Source organism: Mauremys reevesii, linkage group 9 (genome assembly GCF_016161935.1).
Source record: "Mauremys reevesii isolate NIE-2019 linkage group 9, ASM1616193v1, whole genome shotgun sequence".
Classification (NCBI taxonomy): Eukaryota; Metazoa; Chordata; order Testudines; family Geoemydidae; genus Mauremys; species Mauremys reevesii.
The window spans coordinates 73,726,099-73,745,058 of record NC_052631.1 but is presented as its reverse complement, the minus strand read 5'-3'; the positions used below and the strand labels follow the sequence as shown (position 1 = coordinate 73,745,058).

At 35.9% G+C, this 18,960-nt stretch overlaps 1 protein-coding gene across 2 annotated transcripts in view; it reads left to right on the top strand.

Moving 5' to 3' along the window:
* Positions 1-7,905, top strand: part of KLHL4 (kelch like family member 4) — a 90,253-nt gene extending 82,348 nt beyond the window's left edge. For both annotated transcript variants that reach the window (XM_039486853.1, XM_039486852.1), the window contains 3 exons: positions 3,148-3,360; positions 5,165-5,336; positions 7,262-7,905. In XM_039486853.1, coding sequence (XP_039342787.1) covers positions 3,148-3,360; positions 5,165-5,336; positions 7,262-7,321 — 445 coding nt within the window. In that variant the 3' untranslated portion in view covers positions 7,322-7,905. The remainder of the gene's footprint in view (positions 1-3,147; positions 3,361-5,164; positions 5,337-7,261) is intronic.
* The last annotated feature ends 11,055 nt before the right edge of the window (positions 7,906-18,960 follow it).

Genomic DNA, 18,960 nt, shown 5'->3' with positions numbered 1-18,960 from the left:
AAGAGAACTTAAGATTGTATAATAGCAGAAAGACATATCACCCCAGACCATACAACCTCAAAAAAAATATTGTGGTAAATATCCTTTCAAAATTTTCCCTTCATAAATTGTATCTTTATGGTATTTTAGCTATTCATAGTTACTCTAATTTGAAATGATACCACAGTCATTTCAGAATTTTAGATTTTGGTCTTTTGATCTATTAGCTTTTTAAGAAATGTTTTCATTTTACTTCTACCTTCTAAAATCAGCAATAGACTGCTGGTACAATGTCTAGAAGGAGCCACAAGCTGAAAGCAATACTTACTCACAAAGTAAATAACCATTGTAAACCTAAACCCCATCACCCCCTTCACTAGCAAGTCCAAAATAAGAATAGAACAAGAAACAAAGGGAAAAAATACTCAATACAGAGAGAAGGAAGGGAAAGTTTTAATCATCAGGTTTGAAATAATTTATCTCCCCAGAGCCATAGTTTTTAATCTTGTCAGTATTTATATAGCCTTTCTTCTATACAATCTAGACAAATTGAGTTCCATGCAGTTTATTGTTCCTGGGTCTTTCAGATGAGAATTTAAAATGGATGTTCTGTGTATGTTTCAGAGACACTACTGATCCCCAGGAACTTTGCACAAAAGTAGACATTCTAGCCATGCATCTTGGGCTAAAAATTGCCCCTCCTCCCAGTATTGTGTAGTGAGCCACACTTTATTTTCTTCTATTTTCCAATTTAATAAGGGGCTGCAGCATTTCAGCGGTTGGTATAGGATAGGATCAATTTTATCCTCCATTCCCCACACACCATTCAGGAAGCAAAATGGAAAACCAGGTGAAATGGCCCAGCTGCTTTTGGAGAAAGGGGTTTCATTCTATGGAAGCCTCTAGTTATGATGTTTTGTGGGGCATGGATGAGCATGAAAAAGTCCCCTAGTTCACACACCCCTGCATCCCATGCTGCCAAATGCATTTATATAGCTTTCAAATTCAAGCAAAATTATAACCCAAAATATGCAATGGCAGAATGAAGCTAGCAAATGACCTTAAGAGTTTAATATATATATATTTACTCAATACCTTTACTCAGAACATTTAGAGAAGCAGAACTAGCTATTCAAGCCCATTTTATCACAGAGGAAATACCTTGCGGACATCCTCAGTATACGTTTTACAAGAAACTCCTCTTAGTGTCTTCTACACTGATATGCAGGAAATCCCTTTGCTAAAGAGGAAATCTAGCCCCATGCTGTCTCAGGCCTCAAGCACTCCTGAAATAGGCTGCCTGGCTCCAACCTGACCTAATTTATGTCTGTTAGTTTTGTGAGGTAATCCACTGCACAACAGGGGATATTATGAGATCAACTGTGATTCATTTAGCTCCTACTACTGCCCTCCAACTTGGTGAAAGGCTTCCATGTAGACTTTAAGACTTTCTCCCTTGTTTCCACAGGATCTGTTTTTTGAAAGCAGTGGTACTGAAATTAGAATATTTGACCATCAATTACTAACCACACCAGAAAATATTTTCATTGAGTTTCAGTACACACAATGTGTTTTGCCCAAGGAAACACCTAGGAACAATATCAAATAATGGTATTTGATCTTTCCCCCCTCAGAAAAAGAGAGAGGTGCATCTTGTATTTAATTTTTAAAACATGTCCATCACATTGTGCCTTCATATATATTCTTACATTAAGAAAAAATATCATCCGGGTATATACCACCTCAGGCAAAACAACTGTGTAAGGAGGTGAGCTTTACCCATTGCCTGAATTAAAAAACTCAAGCTTTGTAGGGTTCAACCAATGAAGAGTGCGCCAGAGTCAAATAAACTGCCACGAGCATACAAATGTTAACATTTAGGTGCTGAGAGTAAGAAGTTTGGTTTAAACAAACATTTCCTGACCAGCTCTAGTGAGAATATATCATCTGATTTCACCTATAAAGATGGTTTTCATGGAGATAGATGATGATTTCTCTGGTGTGTAGGATAAACATCATGCAAGGTTTGAAAGATCAACGTGACCTTGAAGAACTACATCTAAAAGTGAATAGGGCACTCATTCAGTCTTTCAAGCACACATTTCCCCATCCGGGTACCATTAAATACACTGAACCCTTCTGCACTAGATATAATGTCTGAGCAATCTGTAAGTAGCAACTGTACAAGTCTAATCTGGAACTGAAAGTGGCATGGATAACAGATAAGGTTCATATCTGAAATAAATTCTCACACTAATCACCATCAAGCCACTGCACTTGCCTGGGAGCAACCTCCAAGAAACAGTGGGAAATCCAGAAGGGCCCCAGGATTCATAAAAGTTATTGAAAAAAGGCTGAAAAATATCCTGAAGTCATGGAGCAAGCACCATCCTCACCATATTGTCTCTGCCCCTAACCATTCAGCATCATTTGTGTTTTACCTGGATTGAACTTCAGTCAGATCATTTTAATCCAGGTCCTTATGTTAGCCAGGTACCGGAAAAAACAAAAGACCCAATACTGTTGAAAGGAAAATGTCATCGCAATATTAACGGCAAGACAGTGCAAACTACATCACTGTGTCCTCCAATAGCTTCACACAAGTTTAGTAGAAAGGATGGATATAACAGGTCCCTGCTGAAATCTACCTTGAGGTATTTCAGACAGAGGGAATGATGTGTCTAATAATTTATCTGATATAAGATTCAGTTTATTGAAGTTTTAAATTATTAATGTAATAACAACATTGTTTAACAATGCCTTGTTTAACAAGTCAACCATCCAAAGATAAACATTTGTAGCATCTGTAGGAAAACAGTATTATTTTTAAGACTACCTGTTTCCTGTTTTGTCTCTTCAGATTATGTTTAATGAATAGCTCATATGTGAAAAGGCTCTGTAATCTTATTTTTCTTTTCTATACTACTTAGAATACTTAATAGTGAGACATGCAAAAATATGGTAGCATTCTTTTCCTTTGAGATTAGAATCATATTCTCCAAAAAGCATTATGGAAAAAGAACCCTAGTGCACAGTTAGTTCCAAATTTCAGTCTGTGAGATTATTTTAGAGCATTTTAAGTGAGAATAAACAAATAAAATCAAATGAATGAGTGAAGACAGAACATATATTTACAACACTGGTTTATCCTCATGTGGATTATTATAGATTATATGCAGTTGGTGGACGGGATGGCAGCTCCTGCTTAAAATCCATGGAATGCTTTGATCCTCATACTAACAAATGGAGTATGTGTGCTGCAATGTCTAAGAGGCGAGGCGGTGTTGGTGTTGCAACGTACAATGGATTTTTATATGCAGTGGGAGGTCATGATGCACCAGCTTCCAACCACTGTTCTAGACTTTCTGATTGTGTGGAAAGGTAAGGATTTTTTTTTATATCTCTGGAAACAAATTTACTTACAGCACAACAAAGGAAATCCCTTAGCTTGGAACATTACATTTGCAAAATATATTTCAAAAATAAAATTATAAAATGGCAAGGGTCTGATTTAGCTGGCAGAAGTCAGAAAATTCATACCCAGGGAAAATGCTCTACCCAGCATTCACATTCTTCGGTGTAGGTGTTGCTTTATAAAATCTATGGCTACAGACTATCTTACTGTTAGCTGTATAATGAAATAGTCAGAGTTATTTTGATCTTACATTTATTTAGTAAGCAGAACCAAACAATATAGCTGAATTTAAATTGATTTCTTTGGAGGCTGGGGTTCATGTAGAACACAAATAAGCAGAACCTGAAAATTTGGGTTTCCATATCCAGCAGGAGCAGAATCCTGCAAGGTTTGATCAGTCCTACTGATGTGTTACTTGTAGAAGGGAAATTGAACAAATTCTGTTTTCACCAAACTCCTAGGTTGCATGTATAAACTATCATGACTAATGGAGGACACGTGCATCCCTTTACAAAGCTGTTTCAGAAGCACATTAAGCTTGATCACATTTGACATATTCCCTCCCTAAATTACTGTTCTTCAAAGGTGAGCTTCATCCCTATCCAGATACCCAACATGAGGCCTATGCACCATTTAAGTCCCACTTAAACCCTCAAAGCCATCAGCTAAATATGAATAGCAACAAGATATTACAAGATAGTTGCTGGGTTTGTGTGCATTTATTGAAGAAAAGATTTCAAATTAACCCTTTTATGCAAAGATTTTTAAATGAACCTTATTTAAGCATATTTCCATATTAGGTGCTACCAGCAGATGTACAGACTCTCAGAAAAATGCAGACACTGGACACATCTTTTTAAGAACAATAATATTGTTATGTTATGTGCTACCCCACTCCCTCATCTCAGTTTGCAATATGAATTAGGATAAGAGTATGTTCATACCCTGCTTAAACAGTGACTTTTCTGGACATTCAATTAGCAGTATTGGCAGTATGTACAAAGAGAACTGTTGGGAGTCTCCTGCAGTGCAATGCTTTGAGAAAGGCCAGGGGGACACTGGTGAACATGAAAAACACCAGAGGGGATAGACAGAATGGTTACATTCTGCTTTCAGTTATAGTGGTGTAAATCTGGAATAATTTAACTCCAGGGGAATTGAGATTTATGCCAGTGTATCCTGAAGTGATTGTATAGGCAGTAGCAAACTGAAAACTCATGTTAAATTTGCAGTATGTATTTTGAGTTGCCGACTTTCATAAAGATAATATTTTAATCAAAATAAATATTACCTACATGAGAAATGTTTCACGTTTGCAATGAAGTTTCCTATAAATGTTAACTCTGGCTTGAAATAGTGGCTGCATGCTTTATGAGCAAAGGGGAAGAAGAATACATTGAAATCTGCAGCAACTTACCTGGTTAAGCTACTGTCACCATATTATTGCTACACACTTCACATGAAATAATAATACCACATGAAATAATTGTATCTAAGCTGATAGAAGAATAGACAGGCTGTGCCTATATCCTGTAAAATGAGAAAATATTTTTCTGTGTGTGCTTGAAGAGTCCTCTAGTGGCTAAATAAAATATCAGACCATTTTACTTCTGTCTCTCTCTGCTGGTAACTGTAATTGTCCATGAAGTGGTTCATTTTCTTCTGTACTGTAGTTCATCTAATCCGAGTTGTTTAGAATTTAAAAATGCAATAATCATTATCTTACCTGTGACCAATTATTTTTCTAATCACTGTCATAAAATATCCTAGATATGATCCTAAAACTGACACCTGGACAACAGTGGCACCTTTAAGTGTACCACGTGATGCTGTTGGCGTTTGTCCTCTTGGGGACAGATTATATGCAATAGGAGGCTATGATGGACACAGTTACCTGGACACTGTGGAGTCATATGATGCACAAAATAATGAATGGACAGAGGTAATGTCATATGAATAAATTAAAAACTTGACACTACACTAATTATTACAGGGACAATAGAGGTGAGTACATTAAAAACCTAAATAATAATTCATATATGCTGTACTTTGAGACATACAAAATCAGGATAATACTTTGTGTATGTATAAAATATTGGTAGTGCCTCATATCTGACATTAAGTTAATTCCCAAACAAAAACTATATTAAGATGGAATTAACACTGAGAGCATACGTTAATAATTTACAGTAACACATTATAGGGATACGATAATCTCAAAAGCAAGCATTCTGAACCTAGGAAATTCAGAGATAATGTTAACCTTAAAAGAAATCCAAGCATGTTAATGTTTGGTAGTCCACAAACAAAACACTCAAACAACTTTGACGTTGCTCTGTAGTGATGCTGTGCAATGAGTGTACAATTATGATGAATGTTGATTAGCATTTGTGATCCCAGATTAGATAAAGATGACTTTTAAAGACAAGTGAGATTGTTTAAATGTTCTGTAATGTATAAACAAGTTCACACTTTTTTTAAGCTTCAATAACTTTCTAAAATTTCCTCAACAGTGGGTTCTGATCACACTTATAATGGGGCCAAGGCCAGGATATGCTCTGTTGAACATAAGACTATTACTGAGATGTATTTGATCAAATGTTAATGAACACAATCCCCCTTTCCCAAGCCAGTGGACGCACAGCCATTTTCAGAGTCTGATAGGCAGAACACCTTAAGTAGATAGTATATAGTTGTTTGATTGCAGTTACAATTTAGCTGTATTGCACCACTACATATTGTGTACTGTAGCTATGCAAATTTATACAATTCTAATGTGCTGTAATAATCTACAAGATTTTGAAACATACTAGAAAAAGGTAAAAAATTGATAATGTGAATAAAAAGGCAGCTTTAATCAATGAAGACTATTTGCTCCTAATATAATGTATCAACCACAGTGAAAGTAGACGTGAAAGGTCAAAGCAAATACTTTCACTTTATTATAAACCTACTGATTCTTTCAGTTCTCTCTTTCTGCCTAAAAATTAAGTTTCACATAGATTCATCCCATTTGGTGGAATTTTACATGTTGATCAAAATACTGAAATTTGCATACATTTAGTATTGCCTTGACTAATGTTTGTCAAAGCACTGCCCTCTACTGGCAAGTATTTTAAGAGCTATTCAACTTTGTGACTTATAGACCAGTGGCTCTCAAACTTTCCAGGCTTCTGTACCCCTTTCTGGAGTCTGATTTGTCTTGTGTATCCCCTAGTTTCACCTCACTTAAAAACGACTTGCTTACAAAAATCAGATATAAAAATACAAAAGTGTCACAGAATGCTATTACTGAAAAATTGCTTACTATCTTATTTTTACCACATAGTTATGAAATAAATCAATTGGAATATAAACATTACACTTACATTTCAGTGTTTAATATATAGAGCAGTATAAACAAGTCATTATCTGTATGAAGTTTGAGTTTGTACTGAATTTATGTAGCCTGTTGTAAAACTAGGTAAATATCTAGATGAGTTGATGTATTCCCTGGAAAACCTCTATGTGCCCGCAAGGGTACACATACCGCTGATTGAGAACCAGTGTTCTAGACCACCTGCTATTGTTTATAGTTGTCGGAGATTCTCCTGCAGCTAGCATGTCCCATGCTTTTGGTGCACAAGAAACTGAGTGCGCTCTCCACTAACTAAAAAGTCCCGTATGGCCATGAAATCATGACAGCTTTCATTAAAATTCTGCTAGCAGCAAACATTGAATTTTTTTTAAAAATCACTCTTTTGCATTGTTCTGTTTAAACATATTTAATTATTTTACATATACTAGGGGGAAAAAATTGCTTTTCTTTGAATCCATGACAGATTACATGAAATTAACTAAGCAAAGAAATGTGTTTCCTCCTTTTAGGAAGTCCCTGTCAATATTGGAAGAGCTGGAGCTTGTGTTGTTGTGGTGAAATTACCATGATGGATGTCCCTGGAGTGAAATAAACCCTGAGTACAGTTCCATAAAAACCATGTGAAAGGAGGAGAAGAAACAAGTTCCAGAACATAATACAAACGACATACCATATATACTCATTCATAATCCGAATATTTCTGGTAAAAAGGTGACGCATCAAGGAGCGGGGTCGGCTTATAAACTGGTCTACCACAAAATGTGATGATTTAAAAAACTCTATGGAATCACTGAATTGAATATCTAATACATTGTTGTTTTGTTTACCTGGAGCATCTGCAGGCCACAGGGAGTTGATGGGCTCCATGCCTGCAGACACTCTAAGTAAACAAAACATCCCACCAGCGGCTTACCCTACCTATTTATTGATGTCAATACTGCAGCCTTTTAAAGTTGCAAAGGCTTTGTTTAGTGGACTAGATTGGCTTGAAAGGAATACTAAAAGAGCAGTACTACAGATTTGCATGACATTTGACCCATGAATTTCACAAAAAGCTATGCCTTACAAGCAATCAGAAAAACACAATGAATGATAATACTATAGCACTGGCATCAGTCTGCTACTGTGTAATTTGATTTCTTCATGCATTTCTACCAATGGACCTCTTGGAATGTCTGCAGGCACGGAGCCCCTCAGCTCCCATTGGCTGGGAACAGCAAACTGCAGACAATGGGAGCTGAGGGGCTCCGTGCCTGCAGACGCTCCAGGTAGATAAAACGTCTAGGTCCGCTAGTGGCTTTCCCTAACGGGCCAGGAGCCAAAGATTGCCAACCCCTGAAATATAGGGTCGGCTTATGAAAGGATCATACAGTTTTTGCTATTTTTACCTAATCATCTTTGGGGGGAGGGTCAGCTTATAAATGAACAGGCTAATGAACGAGTCTATACGGTACATTTTCACAGCTCTGTACTGGAGGAAGACTCAGATTTGAGCCATTATGTAGTTTGAGCACAAAACTGAAGTTTATCGCCATTGCACAGACAGGTTTCTGCAAAACATGAATCATATGCAAGTATCAATATTTTGTTACACTTGATACACAGTAATACAATAGTATGTTTAAATGGTTCAAGTCTATTATAAAACTTTACTTCTTGTTATTAATAATATAGAACAGCAGCTAAAGTGATAGATGTGTGTCACTGAATAAAACATAATATACATTTTCTTGTCCATATCAGCAGCAATGTTAATACACCTCTACCCCGATATAACGCGACCTGATATAACACAAATTCGGATATAACGCGGTAAAGCTGCACTCTCGGGGGGCGAGGCTGGGCGCTCCAGCGGATCAAAGCAAGTTCAATATAACACAGTTTCACCTATAACGCGGTAAGATTTTTTGGCTCATGAGGACAGCGTTATATCGGGGTAGAGGTGTATGTTTAGAAAACAAGAAACTTGTATTTAAGTAAGTGAAAAGCAGACACTGGATAAAATAAATCTTCAACAATAGATAACCATGCAAAAGACAATTTGAGAATTAACACTGGCAACAGAAAAATCACAATAAAAAGTTCCTTTAAAGTAAGTTTATGTTTAATGACATCTAATTTCACAAATGAGAATATTTAGTGGATTTTTTAAAAGTATATAGAAGCAAATTATATCAGAAAATTGTGGAACTGATTCTATGCAAAATTACAAAACCTAGTTACTAATAATAAGGGTGATACGGTGTAACTTTTCATTATTAAACACTATGACAGAATAATCATTTTTAGCAATATAGCCAATTAAATTCTCTAACATTTAAAAAGATATGCCCGAGTCTGAAGAAATCATTCTTTTATTAAGTTTCTGCCACTGAAATGAAATCTCATGTATAAAAAAAGATTGCCAATGTAACTTGCAGTTTCTAAAAATTGGTAATTTGATAATGCATTGATATGCACTAGTAGTATCCTGATCTCACACACAGCCCACTAACTGTCAATATATTTTAAAGAAATTGGCTTTTCTTGGAATAATCAGAATGCATTAGATTTATCACTGGTAAAATGTTAGTGTAATTACGTTAATCAAATATAGCTTACATAATGGAAAAATGTATATCATATTGATATGACAATCTATGACCTCAGCTGAAGAGTGCCAGCTTCCTCACATGTACAGTATAAAATATTGTAGTCAAGGAACATGTGTACTGTGTAACATTATGTACCATTAAAATAAGCATGTTTACATTTTATCTGAAACCATCTAGAATGCTAAGAATGAAGATAAACTTCACTGAATCAAAGAATCACTTGAAAAGCAGCACATAATATTCAGCATGTGTAACATCTCTTTCATGTGCCAGTTTATATGAAGGATTTTTTTTTTCCATTTCTGATAATTTTGTGTGCTGGAATTATACAGTAGGGAATGTTATCATATATGTAAAATGTTCTATACCGTAAAACATGATATATGGGTAGTGTCTATGTTAGCCTTTAAAACTCATCATTTCATTATGAGAAAAAATCAGGGTAAAATAGTAACAAATGTGCTTTATGAATATGTAGACAACTTTGGGGATGGAATGTTGCATTTTCAGAAGTCTGCAATATGCTATTTTAACAGGCTTTATACTATATATTGTGTAGAAAAGATTTAGCAACCATGGGATTATTTATAAAAAAAAAATAAAATGTTTTTAAACTTGCAAATCAATTCACACAAATTATGTTTATAGTATGGCATGCTGAATTAAAATAAATTTTACTTTCTCTGCTAAGAAAGTCTCTATGCAATTTTAAACAGTATTTCAATAATTGTGTGATTCCCAACTTGTATGTATTTCTAACAGTACTAGTGACAAAAAGACATTTACTTCCTAAAATACTTTCATATAAAAGACCCAGTGTTGGTCATAGCACAAGTCTTTCTCCTTTCCTGGTGATGCTGCATCAATATAGGTCATGTGTTCCTTCAAGTAGCTGAGAAATTACATTTTTAAGAGGATAGAAAATCTTACCTAGCCCTCAGCACACTAGACCCTGCTCTCCATCAGGGATCTGTGCTGTTCATCCTGCTCTTCCATTGAGATAATCTCACTCTCTTGACATAACTGTACTGCATTAGGTTCAGGTAATAACCCAAGATCTACTTTTCCCCCCTCCCCCCATGTCCAAATCCTTTAGCATCCTGACCCCTCTATTCTGTGTGACCTCTAAGGTTATTACAATGCTAATGCAGTCACATAAGAACCCCCTTTCTATGGCTGCAGGAAGACTTTCAAGTGCTCCAGTCCTTCTACAGAAAGCCCAGAAGGTTCACTTGCAAAGTGCTGAGGGTTGCTATTTGACAAGTTTACTTAGAGAGGACACTATATAGTGCACTCCATGAAGCATATGGAATCTCACTTACTAATTACCAATTTTGAACAGCCTTCAAGTCTTTGGGTTTCTAAATCCAAATCTCTTTGGAGTTATTCATTACTTAATCATCTGGCTAGTATCCAAGCAACAAAAGAGAAATCTGTATTTTTCCACATTTTATATTTTATTACTATTCATGGAGTATTTATTTTACATGTATATTTATGTAGCTTTATAAAAGAAACACAACCAAGGACAAACTCTCTCCACACTTTAAAAACTAAGTCAAATGTGGGACACACGACAAGGGCTCAGGTGCAAGAAGGGAGGGTGGGAGGCTTTGATGAAGTCACTACTTTTAGCAAAATAAATGGGTCTCAGAGGGAGAGGAAGATTCCTACAAGGAATGGGAAGATGTTCCAAGAATATAGAATGGAGTGAAAGAAGGAACAAAGCAGCAAGTTGGAGGATCTGAAAAAATCCTTAGGGAGACGTGGGGAAGAATACAGAAATATAGGGTCAATGCCAAAACCCATGTTTTTTCTGGAAATGAAGGCAGAGGTGAAGATGAGGATAATTATAAAGACCTTTGAAAAGGGAAATAAGAATGCTTTATGTAGAAGACAGGGGAAACCACTGAGAGAATTCAGAGTACAGAAATAAAATAGTAAAAATTTATAAAGGGAAATTCCCCAGCCTTTCTGTATTTTCTTTCCCCTCCTCCTTCAACACCCAGTTTTGTTAGGAAATTACATAACTATTGAGAAGTGCACTCTTTTTCATTCTTCTTCATTTCAAGATACCACTGATCCAGCTATTAATACACCGTATATTTAGAAAGAAAGAAATAAAAAGTGTGATGGTATTGTGATACTGACATAACTTTAATTAAACTAACTGTAGTAAGCCAGTTAAGAGGGGGTTGAAAAAGGTACTAGATAGATGCTCTCCATGAAGCAAAGCTTTAGGGATACAACAATTTTTCCTTATTCTAAGAAAATTCCTAGTTTAGCATTAGACGAAAATAACTCTCTTTTTTGTGGTGCTTTACCATTGTCGAAAGACATGGTATCATGTGGTTGACTTTGTTTTTGAATCAGCATAAATAAGAGTGAGGAAAAATGTAGCATTCAACTCACATCAAGCCTTTCAATTTCACAGACCCAAGGCAACCTACTACAGTAAGCCAATGCCACTGAAATGGATCTTGTGAAACATATACTTGAAGCTGGGAAAGAGTTTGATGAGATGATCTTCTTGAAGGAGAACTAGACCAGATGCTGTTGAAAGAGGGGACATCTGACACGTGCAGTATAACCTGCAGTGTGCCAATTGTAGATCTTTCTAAAGTGAAGGAAGGACTGGATAGAATGGAGAAGAACAGAAGAAGAATGGTGTGTCCTACAGTGGAGAAAAATTAGCATATTTGCATATATCTAAAGAAACTCTCAGTGCAGACACAGAGAGGGAAAGGTATATTTTTCCCAAAGGAGAAAACTCGAATTTCTTATTCTCAATACTAAATGCAGCTAGTGGATTCTGACAAGTTCCATTTTTTTCTAACAGTATCTGTTGACCAAAATCCCCATCATGGATTTTATGATTTTACTAATTCTACAGCTGCATTAGATGCCAGCTGCTACAGTCCTACTAGGCCAGTTTCACAAAGGTTATTCAAATCCTGTAATATATCATTCCAGATGGCATTCAGACTCCAAGACCTGTTCTCCACATGTCCATCCATAGGAAAGTCCTGCTTGCCAGTTCAGTTTGAACTGGGACAACATAACATGGAGACTAAGGATGAGCTTGGTTGTAGTGAAAAGAGCATAAGGGTGAGGATGGGTGGGAGGGGATGGGGAAATTTGGTCTGTATTCATTGTCAAAAAGCACAATGGAGAAAGAAACATGATATGATAAGAAAGGGGAAATAACTTGTTTAAAATATATCTTTAAAATTAGAGTTTGAAAAAAATCTTTTTGCGAAAGGGATACTAAACAAGGTGAGACTCACCAGGACAAGTTTATTAATGGGACCCATTATTAATTCTTGAAAATCCTCAAAAAATTCTAATATTACTCAAAGTGCACATGTTGTGTTCCTCTTCCAAAACAAAGTGGCAGAATTCCTGTTCTAATTGAAAATCTTAACACAACCTTAACTATGAGAGTTGCCATAGGTGCCTCTACATATAACATGCTCTGTCTCTTGATAACATGAAAGCACTACAGAAGAACTAAATGAATGCCAGTTGCCGGTAAATTTTAAAATGGAAACATGAATTCTCCCTCTTCCCAAGTCACATATTACTGGTCTGGACGTGTATTGTAATCAAACAGAATCTGATTTCCCCAGGCCTACTCCTTCAAATCTTTAGCATGCTCAGACAGTAAACAATAAAAATTGTTTTTTTAAAATGCCTCTTCAAGATAAAGAAAATATTAACCTCTTTAAAAGCAAGAAGGATTGAGACTACTGAAATGAATGTTTAAGAATGAAATCATGGTTACACTTGTATTTGATTTATTTTTTAGGATAATTTATTTTTAGGGTGATGGGCTGAAAGAGTCTACTGTAAATCTAGATCTAGAAGTCTTGGCTATCAAAAAGGGTAGTGAGGTCAAGCCTGGATTCCAATATCAAAACAGTATAATTAAAATTATAAAAATATATAACAGAGACAGAACTGATTGAACACTAATCACCATTTTTTCTCAGACTTAAGATATTTGCCTTCCGTTCTTCTACAATAATTGTAACTAACAATATTTGATAAATGTGGAGAACAAAGGACCATAATCAAGTAAAGCATAAGCCCAAGAAACTATTGGAAAGAGGTTGTACTGAGACCCCAAATCCAGAAAAAGGAAGATGGAAATGAGAAAATTGTAAAGTGGGGTGTGTGAAGAAGACTATAAACTGTCCTAAGGTGAGAGGAGAACATAAGTATCCCCTACAATGAGGCTTCACTTCAGATTTCCCATTTAAAAAAAAAACCACAAGTGGATGTCATCTACAATGATGTCAGAAGTGATGAATGGCTTTCATCATTTACAAACTACTATATGGCAGCAGCACATACAATCCTCGTACCTGCCACTCCATCTGCAAACTCTATTTCTGGAGTAAGGTTCTAGAGAAAGTGATTTTCTCTTACCTCTCAGATCCAGTACTGCATTATCCCCCTTCATCCTGATTCTCGCCACTGGAGTGACTGCTACTTGTGCTGTCCCTCCTTCTTTGTCCAAATCACTGAATTTCTTTCCTCTCTAAGTCTTGAAAATTCCCTTTTCTCTTTGGATTTTGAGTGACCCTCTTTGTAAAGCATTTTGTGATAATGCATATTAAGGATGTTATATAAAATTTAGTGTACAGTATGTGTAATATACCATTTCTCAAAAAGAAAGCATCTCTTCTATGTCAGGCCTTCCATTGGCAGACCAGCAGTACAACTGGTCACAGAATCAGAGTAATTAGAGACATAAGAGAACTATTGGTTCAACTGGTTCACTTCCCTACCATGTTGTATAAGATTGTTTCTGTGTTGTTTAGATACTCATTATGAGCTTGGCAATGGAACCTAAATAAAACAGATAATTCTCTATAGAATGTGATGAATTGGCTGAGCACAGATGGTTTATCTGCTGCTTCCCTTTTCTCCTTATGATTAGTTGCTGAAAGTTGGGAAGAATGGGTAACAGAGATAGGGTGTCTAGGGCCCTAATAGGAGTGTGTCTTGAGACTCACCATGACTTAAAGCCATAGAGTGTTAGCAGCTAGAGGGTCTGCAACTACATTTATAGTCATTTAATTCTTCCAGCCTTCTCACTGCATTATAGTGCAGACTTTTATTATGTGATCACAAACTACTTTGTTTCCACATAACCTCTGGCTCCCTAGGTGTCATGATGGACAATGCTACGTGAGGCATCAGTTCAATATTGTTTTTTATCCCCGTCTTTCAATGCGTGAGCCTCATACTTTATTTATTGCATCCAAGCCCTGCACTAAATACGGAATTATACATTTTCTCATGGGCCTTTCTAGGCCCTCATCACCATAACTGTGTGCCAAACAAAAAATTTTACTGATAGGGAACTGAGTCCAGGAGAGATTGAGGCTAACGTGCATATGTGATCACTAATTTTTGATGCTACACAGATTTTCACACTGCAAGTGCATGCAAAGTTTGGTATTTGACTCTCCCCTCCCACAGTCTAGGAATTCTACTTCCTATGAGATACAATACACAACACTTGATATTTTATGTAATGTCCTTAATATGTAGCATCACAAAATGTTTAACAGAGTCATTCATAATCCAAAAAGAGAAGTGATTTTAAATTAGAATTTAAAGAGTGAAAATAAAACAGTGATGTGGCTTAAGAGCCTCCTCTAAGTCAAAGGCTCAGTTAAACAGTACCAAATATTCTAGAATTACAGAAATGTAATACTGAATCAAGCATTACTATGGCCTAGGCCATTACTACATCAGTAGTTCCTATACTGCATACACAGCACAGTGATGAGCTTGGTATAAGATTCTAGATGGACTAGACTTAACTGTATCATCTCAAGTTTTGTCCAGAGTAACTTAAATAAAGGGGAATTCCATCACTTGATTACTTGAACAATACCAGAGGAGCAAAGATTACTATTAATTAGAAGATTGGATTAAATAAAAGGTTAGAACTGTAAGACGTTTTGTGGGAGGTTTCCCAGTCCCAGGCACTGACAATTCATGGATGAAAGTTAAATAGTATAAACAGACCTGGCTGAATACTATACTTCAGTTAATTTTGCTGCTTTTCATTAAGTATTTTATTCAACAAAAAATTTTGTGGTGTTCAGCCAAAAATCTTCTTGGGTGAACAGTATTTGTAGAAGAAATTATTTAACCATTTCACAATTCAAATAATTGATTCAACAACTATTTTTCTGCTATTTGTCCAGTCATAGCAAATAAGTAAGAGCTTGTTTGTTGACCTAAAAGCATTAGTTTATCTTTGAACTCAGCTCATGCAATGATTTTAACAGGAGTTAAAAAATGCTTTGCTTTTGTGTTTTCACATGTAGCTAGCTGTCAGCATCTAAAAATGCTAGCTGCCACTGTCATACTTGTAGGTGTTAAGTTACACCTGAATGGGTAGAATCATTTTGTTCTGATCATATTATTTTCTGTTCTAAAATACAGTTGATATCAAGAGAAATCGTAAGTGTCTGAGACTCATTCTCCAAGATAATAGTGGGATATTTCTTCTTCAGTGATCATATTCTCACCCCACTATGAACCCATACTTAACACTATGGGATTGGATAAGCAGGGTACTTGTTTTGAGCCTGCAGCCTGGTTACTAAATATGCTCACAATAGATCCCATTTCTTTTTCTTCTATACTCTCTGTCAGTTATTAGTTCCCTGAGAAGATTTGTATTCATTTTAATATAGCCAATAGGGTTTGACCAAATTGAGAAGGTTTTTCACTGACCATGGTCCCTTTCCTGTGCTTGGACTTTAAAGAAATGCCTGGAAACAGATTATAAGACTTTCTGCAGCAGTTCAGTCCATTTCTGGTCCCTAATATTAATGCGAATGCTTCTCAGGAAGTTAAAATAGAAAGGGACAGAATTTCATAAAATGTCCCAGTGGCTGCCAATGAGTCTAACATTCTATACAATTGTAATGAGGAAGCTTTTTAAAAAAATAAAATGTTTGCTTACCATGAAGGAAAAAAGGAGGAAAGGTACAAGAGACAAGATTCAATTCTGCACTGCTCTCAGAATGTTCTCATATACTGCATTGATCACAAAGCAAATGAATGAATGAATGAATGAATGAATGAATGAATGGAGAATAAACCTTACTTTTCACATAAAAGTTCTAGAGGTTTTCTGAACAACAGATATTTAAGCTTACTATGTCACAAAAATTAGGGACGGCTCAAACTAAAATCTTGACACTTTGTCATGTTTGGATTCGATCCAAACTTTGCAGTTTAAGACATCTGTAAGAATATATTAACTCAGGGGTAAGCACTCTATGGCATGTGTGCTGAAGGCGGCACGCAAGCTGATTTTCAGTGGCACTCACACTGCCTAGGTCCTGGCCACGGGTCCGGGGGGCTTTACATTTTAATTTAATTTTAAATGAAGTTTCCTAAACATTTTAAAAACCTTATTTACTTTACATACAACAATAGTTTAGTTATATATTATAGACTTATAGAAAGAGACCTTCTAAAAAGGTTAAAATGTATTACTGGCACGCAAAGCCTTAAATTCGAGTGAATAAATGAAGACTCGGCACCACTTCTGAACGGTTGCTGACCCCTGTATTAACTATATGATCTTTAGCTTAGTCATACATTTTGCAATATGAAGTTTGCTCAGAAGATGGTGCTATGTGACAAGATTTTTATGAAATCTCATTTTAGCATGAAAATATAGTATTGTAATTTAAAAGTTATTTTAAAGTGTGAATAAAATGGACAAGCTATCTTCCCCATTTTATAATACTCGGTCTACTGCCTTCTTGTCAAAGCCATCTCCTCCATTTCTCTATATTTGGCATAGGTATGTTGTTGAATTTTTACAAACAACTTTGGACACAATGCCAGGCTCTGCTGAAGTTCTTACTAGCCTCCTAATTTTCCCATGACTGTCTCAATGTGACAGTAAACATGGATGATTTTATACAAATTTAATGATACATTCAGCAAGCTCAAATTAGTGTTTGAGTTTTTCCTTTTATAAAGCTTACAGCAATTGTTAACTGAAAGGATAAAAAGAACTCTTCCCAAAGAGGGACGGGGGGGAGTTTGGCTAATCATAATAAAAATAGTCAAAATGAACAAGATGATAACTACCTAATGTATAACAATCCTGAATACCAAGTACACAAACTGTTGGTTGATAGTTGAACAAATTTCATTTGTTCATTTAAATCAAATACTTCCAAAAAAATTTATGATTCATTCAGCATATTATATACAGACAAGTGTAGACAAGAGAGGAGTTTTCAGTTAATCAGTTTTCAGTAGTTAATCAGGTCTATATTATGGAAACTTTTTGTGTTTAATCCTCCAATAGTTTCCATTAACCCAGAGCCCCATTCATGGAATATTTGTTTCAGTTATTCTTCTTGTTATCTGAACTTCTCCCATATTGCCACGTTAATTTGTTTGCCCTCTATCTCCATTTCTTCCAGATTCCACAACACCATTTGTACAGAAAACACAATCACTACGTATGTTTCACTGTTTAGGACATCCAGAGAGGCTCACATCTACTGGTCAGTTTACTCTATAACATAACAGACAACTTGGATGCTTTTCTCTTCCCTCTAATGACCACTATGCCTGGAGTAAACATAACCACACCTGGGAAAGTTGTTCTGGGTAACTTGGCTAGTTCTGAAAACAAGGCAAAGGAAACTTTCTGTCTTTCTTGATCAGTCTTACTTTACATTTAGTCTGCTTTTTAAATTTGACCTTTACAAGTACAAAAGATGACAATAAGCTTCGAAATTTAACAGCAAATTAGCAAAGATAGCCCTTACAGAATAGCTGTGCATAGGCTTCCCCAATACTGCCATCTCACCTCTACAGAAATTACCATATTGGCTCTGGTACACCAGGTAACCTCTACGTGCGCAGAAGCAGGATTTGCTCATACGCACACTTAGGGTATCTTCACAGCATTCATTAACAACAACATAAGTGCCTATTCAAGTACTGAACACTAATGCTGATGAAGTTCAGAAAGTATTTTAACATAAAACAATACAGCTTATGCAGGAATGCATTCCTCTCAAAAAGCAGAGGCCAAATGGACATCATAAAGTTTTTCAGTGATGACAATAGTTATACTATTTTTCATGAAGGGTCATCTCTGAATACAAATATTTATTCAGCCTTAATACAATAGTAATAATGCAAAACATTATTATTCAAGAACAGCATTATTGGCTTTGCTTACATAAAGAAATCTAGAAGCTGGGATTGGACGACAGGATGGATCAATTGATAAACTGCCCTGTTCTGTTCACTCCATCTGAATCATCTGGCACTGACCACTGTTGGAAGACAGGATATTGGGCTAGGTGAACAACTGATCTGACCCGGTATGGCCATTCTTATGTTTTTACCTTCAATGCTTGAAATTTAGACAATTCTATGCTTGGAGTATGTGACCTATGTTTTACCTAGATCTGTTTAAAAATCATAGCTAATATATAAAAGTCCTGCCATGCACTACCTGGTTTCTATGGCACAGTCCACATTTGTATTTTCAGAAGATATTGAAAACACACACCTGGGTCAAGCATAACTGGCATGCAAGC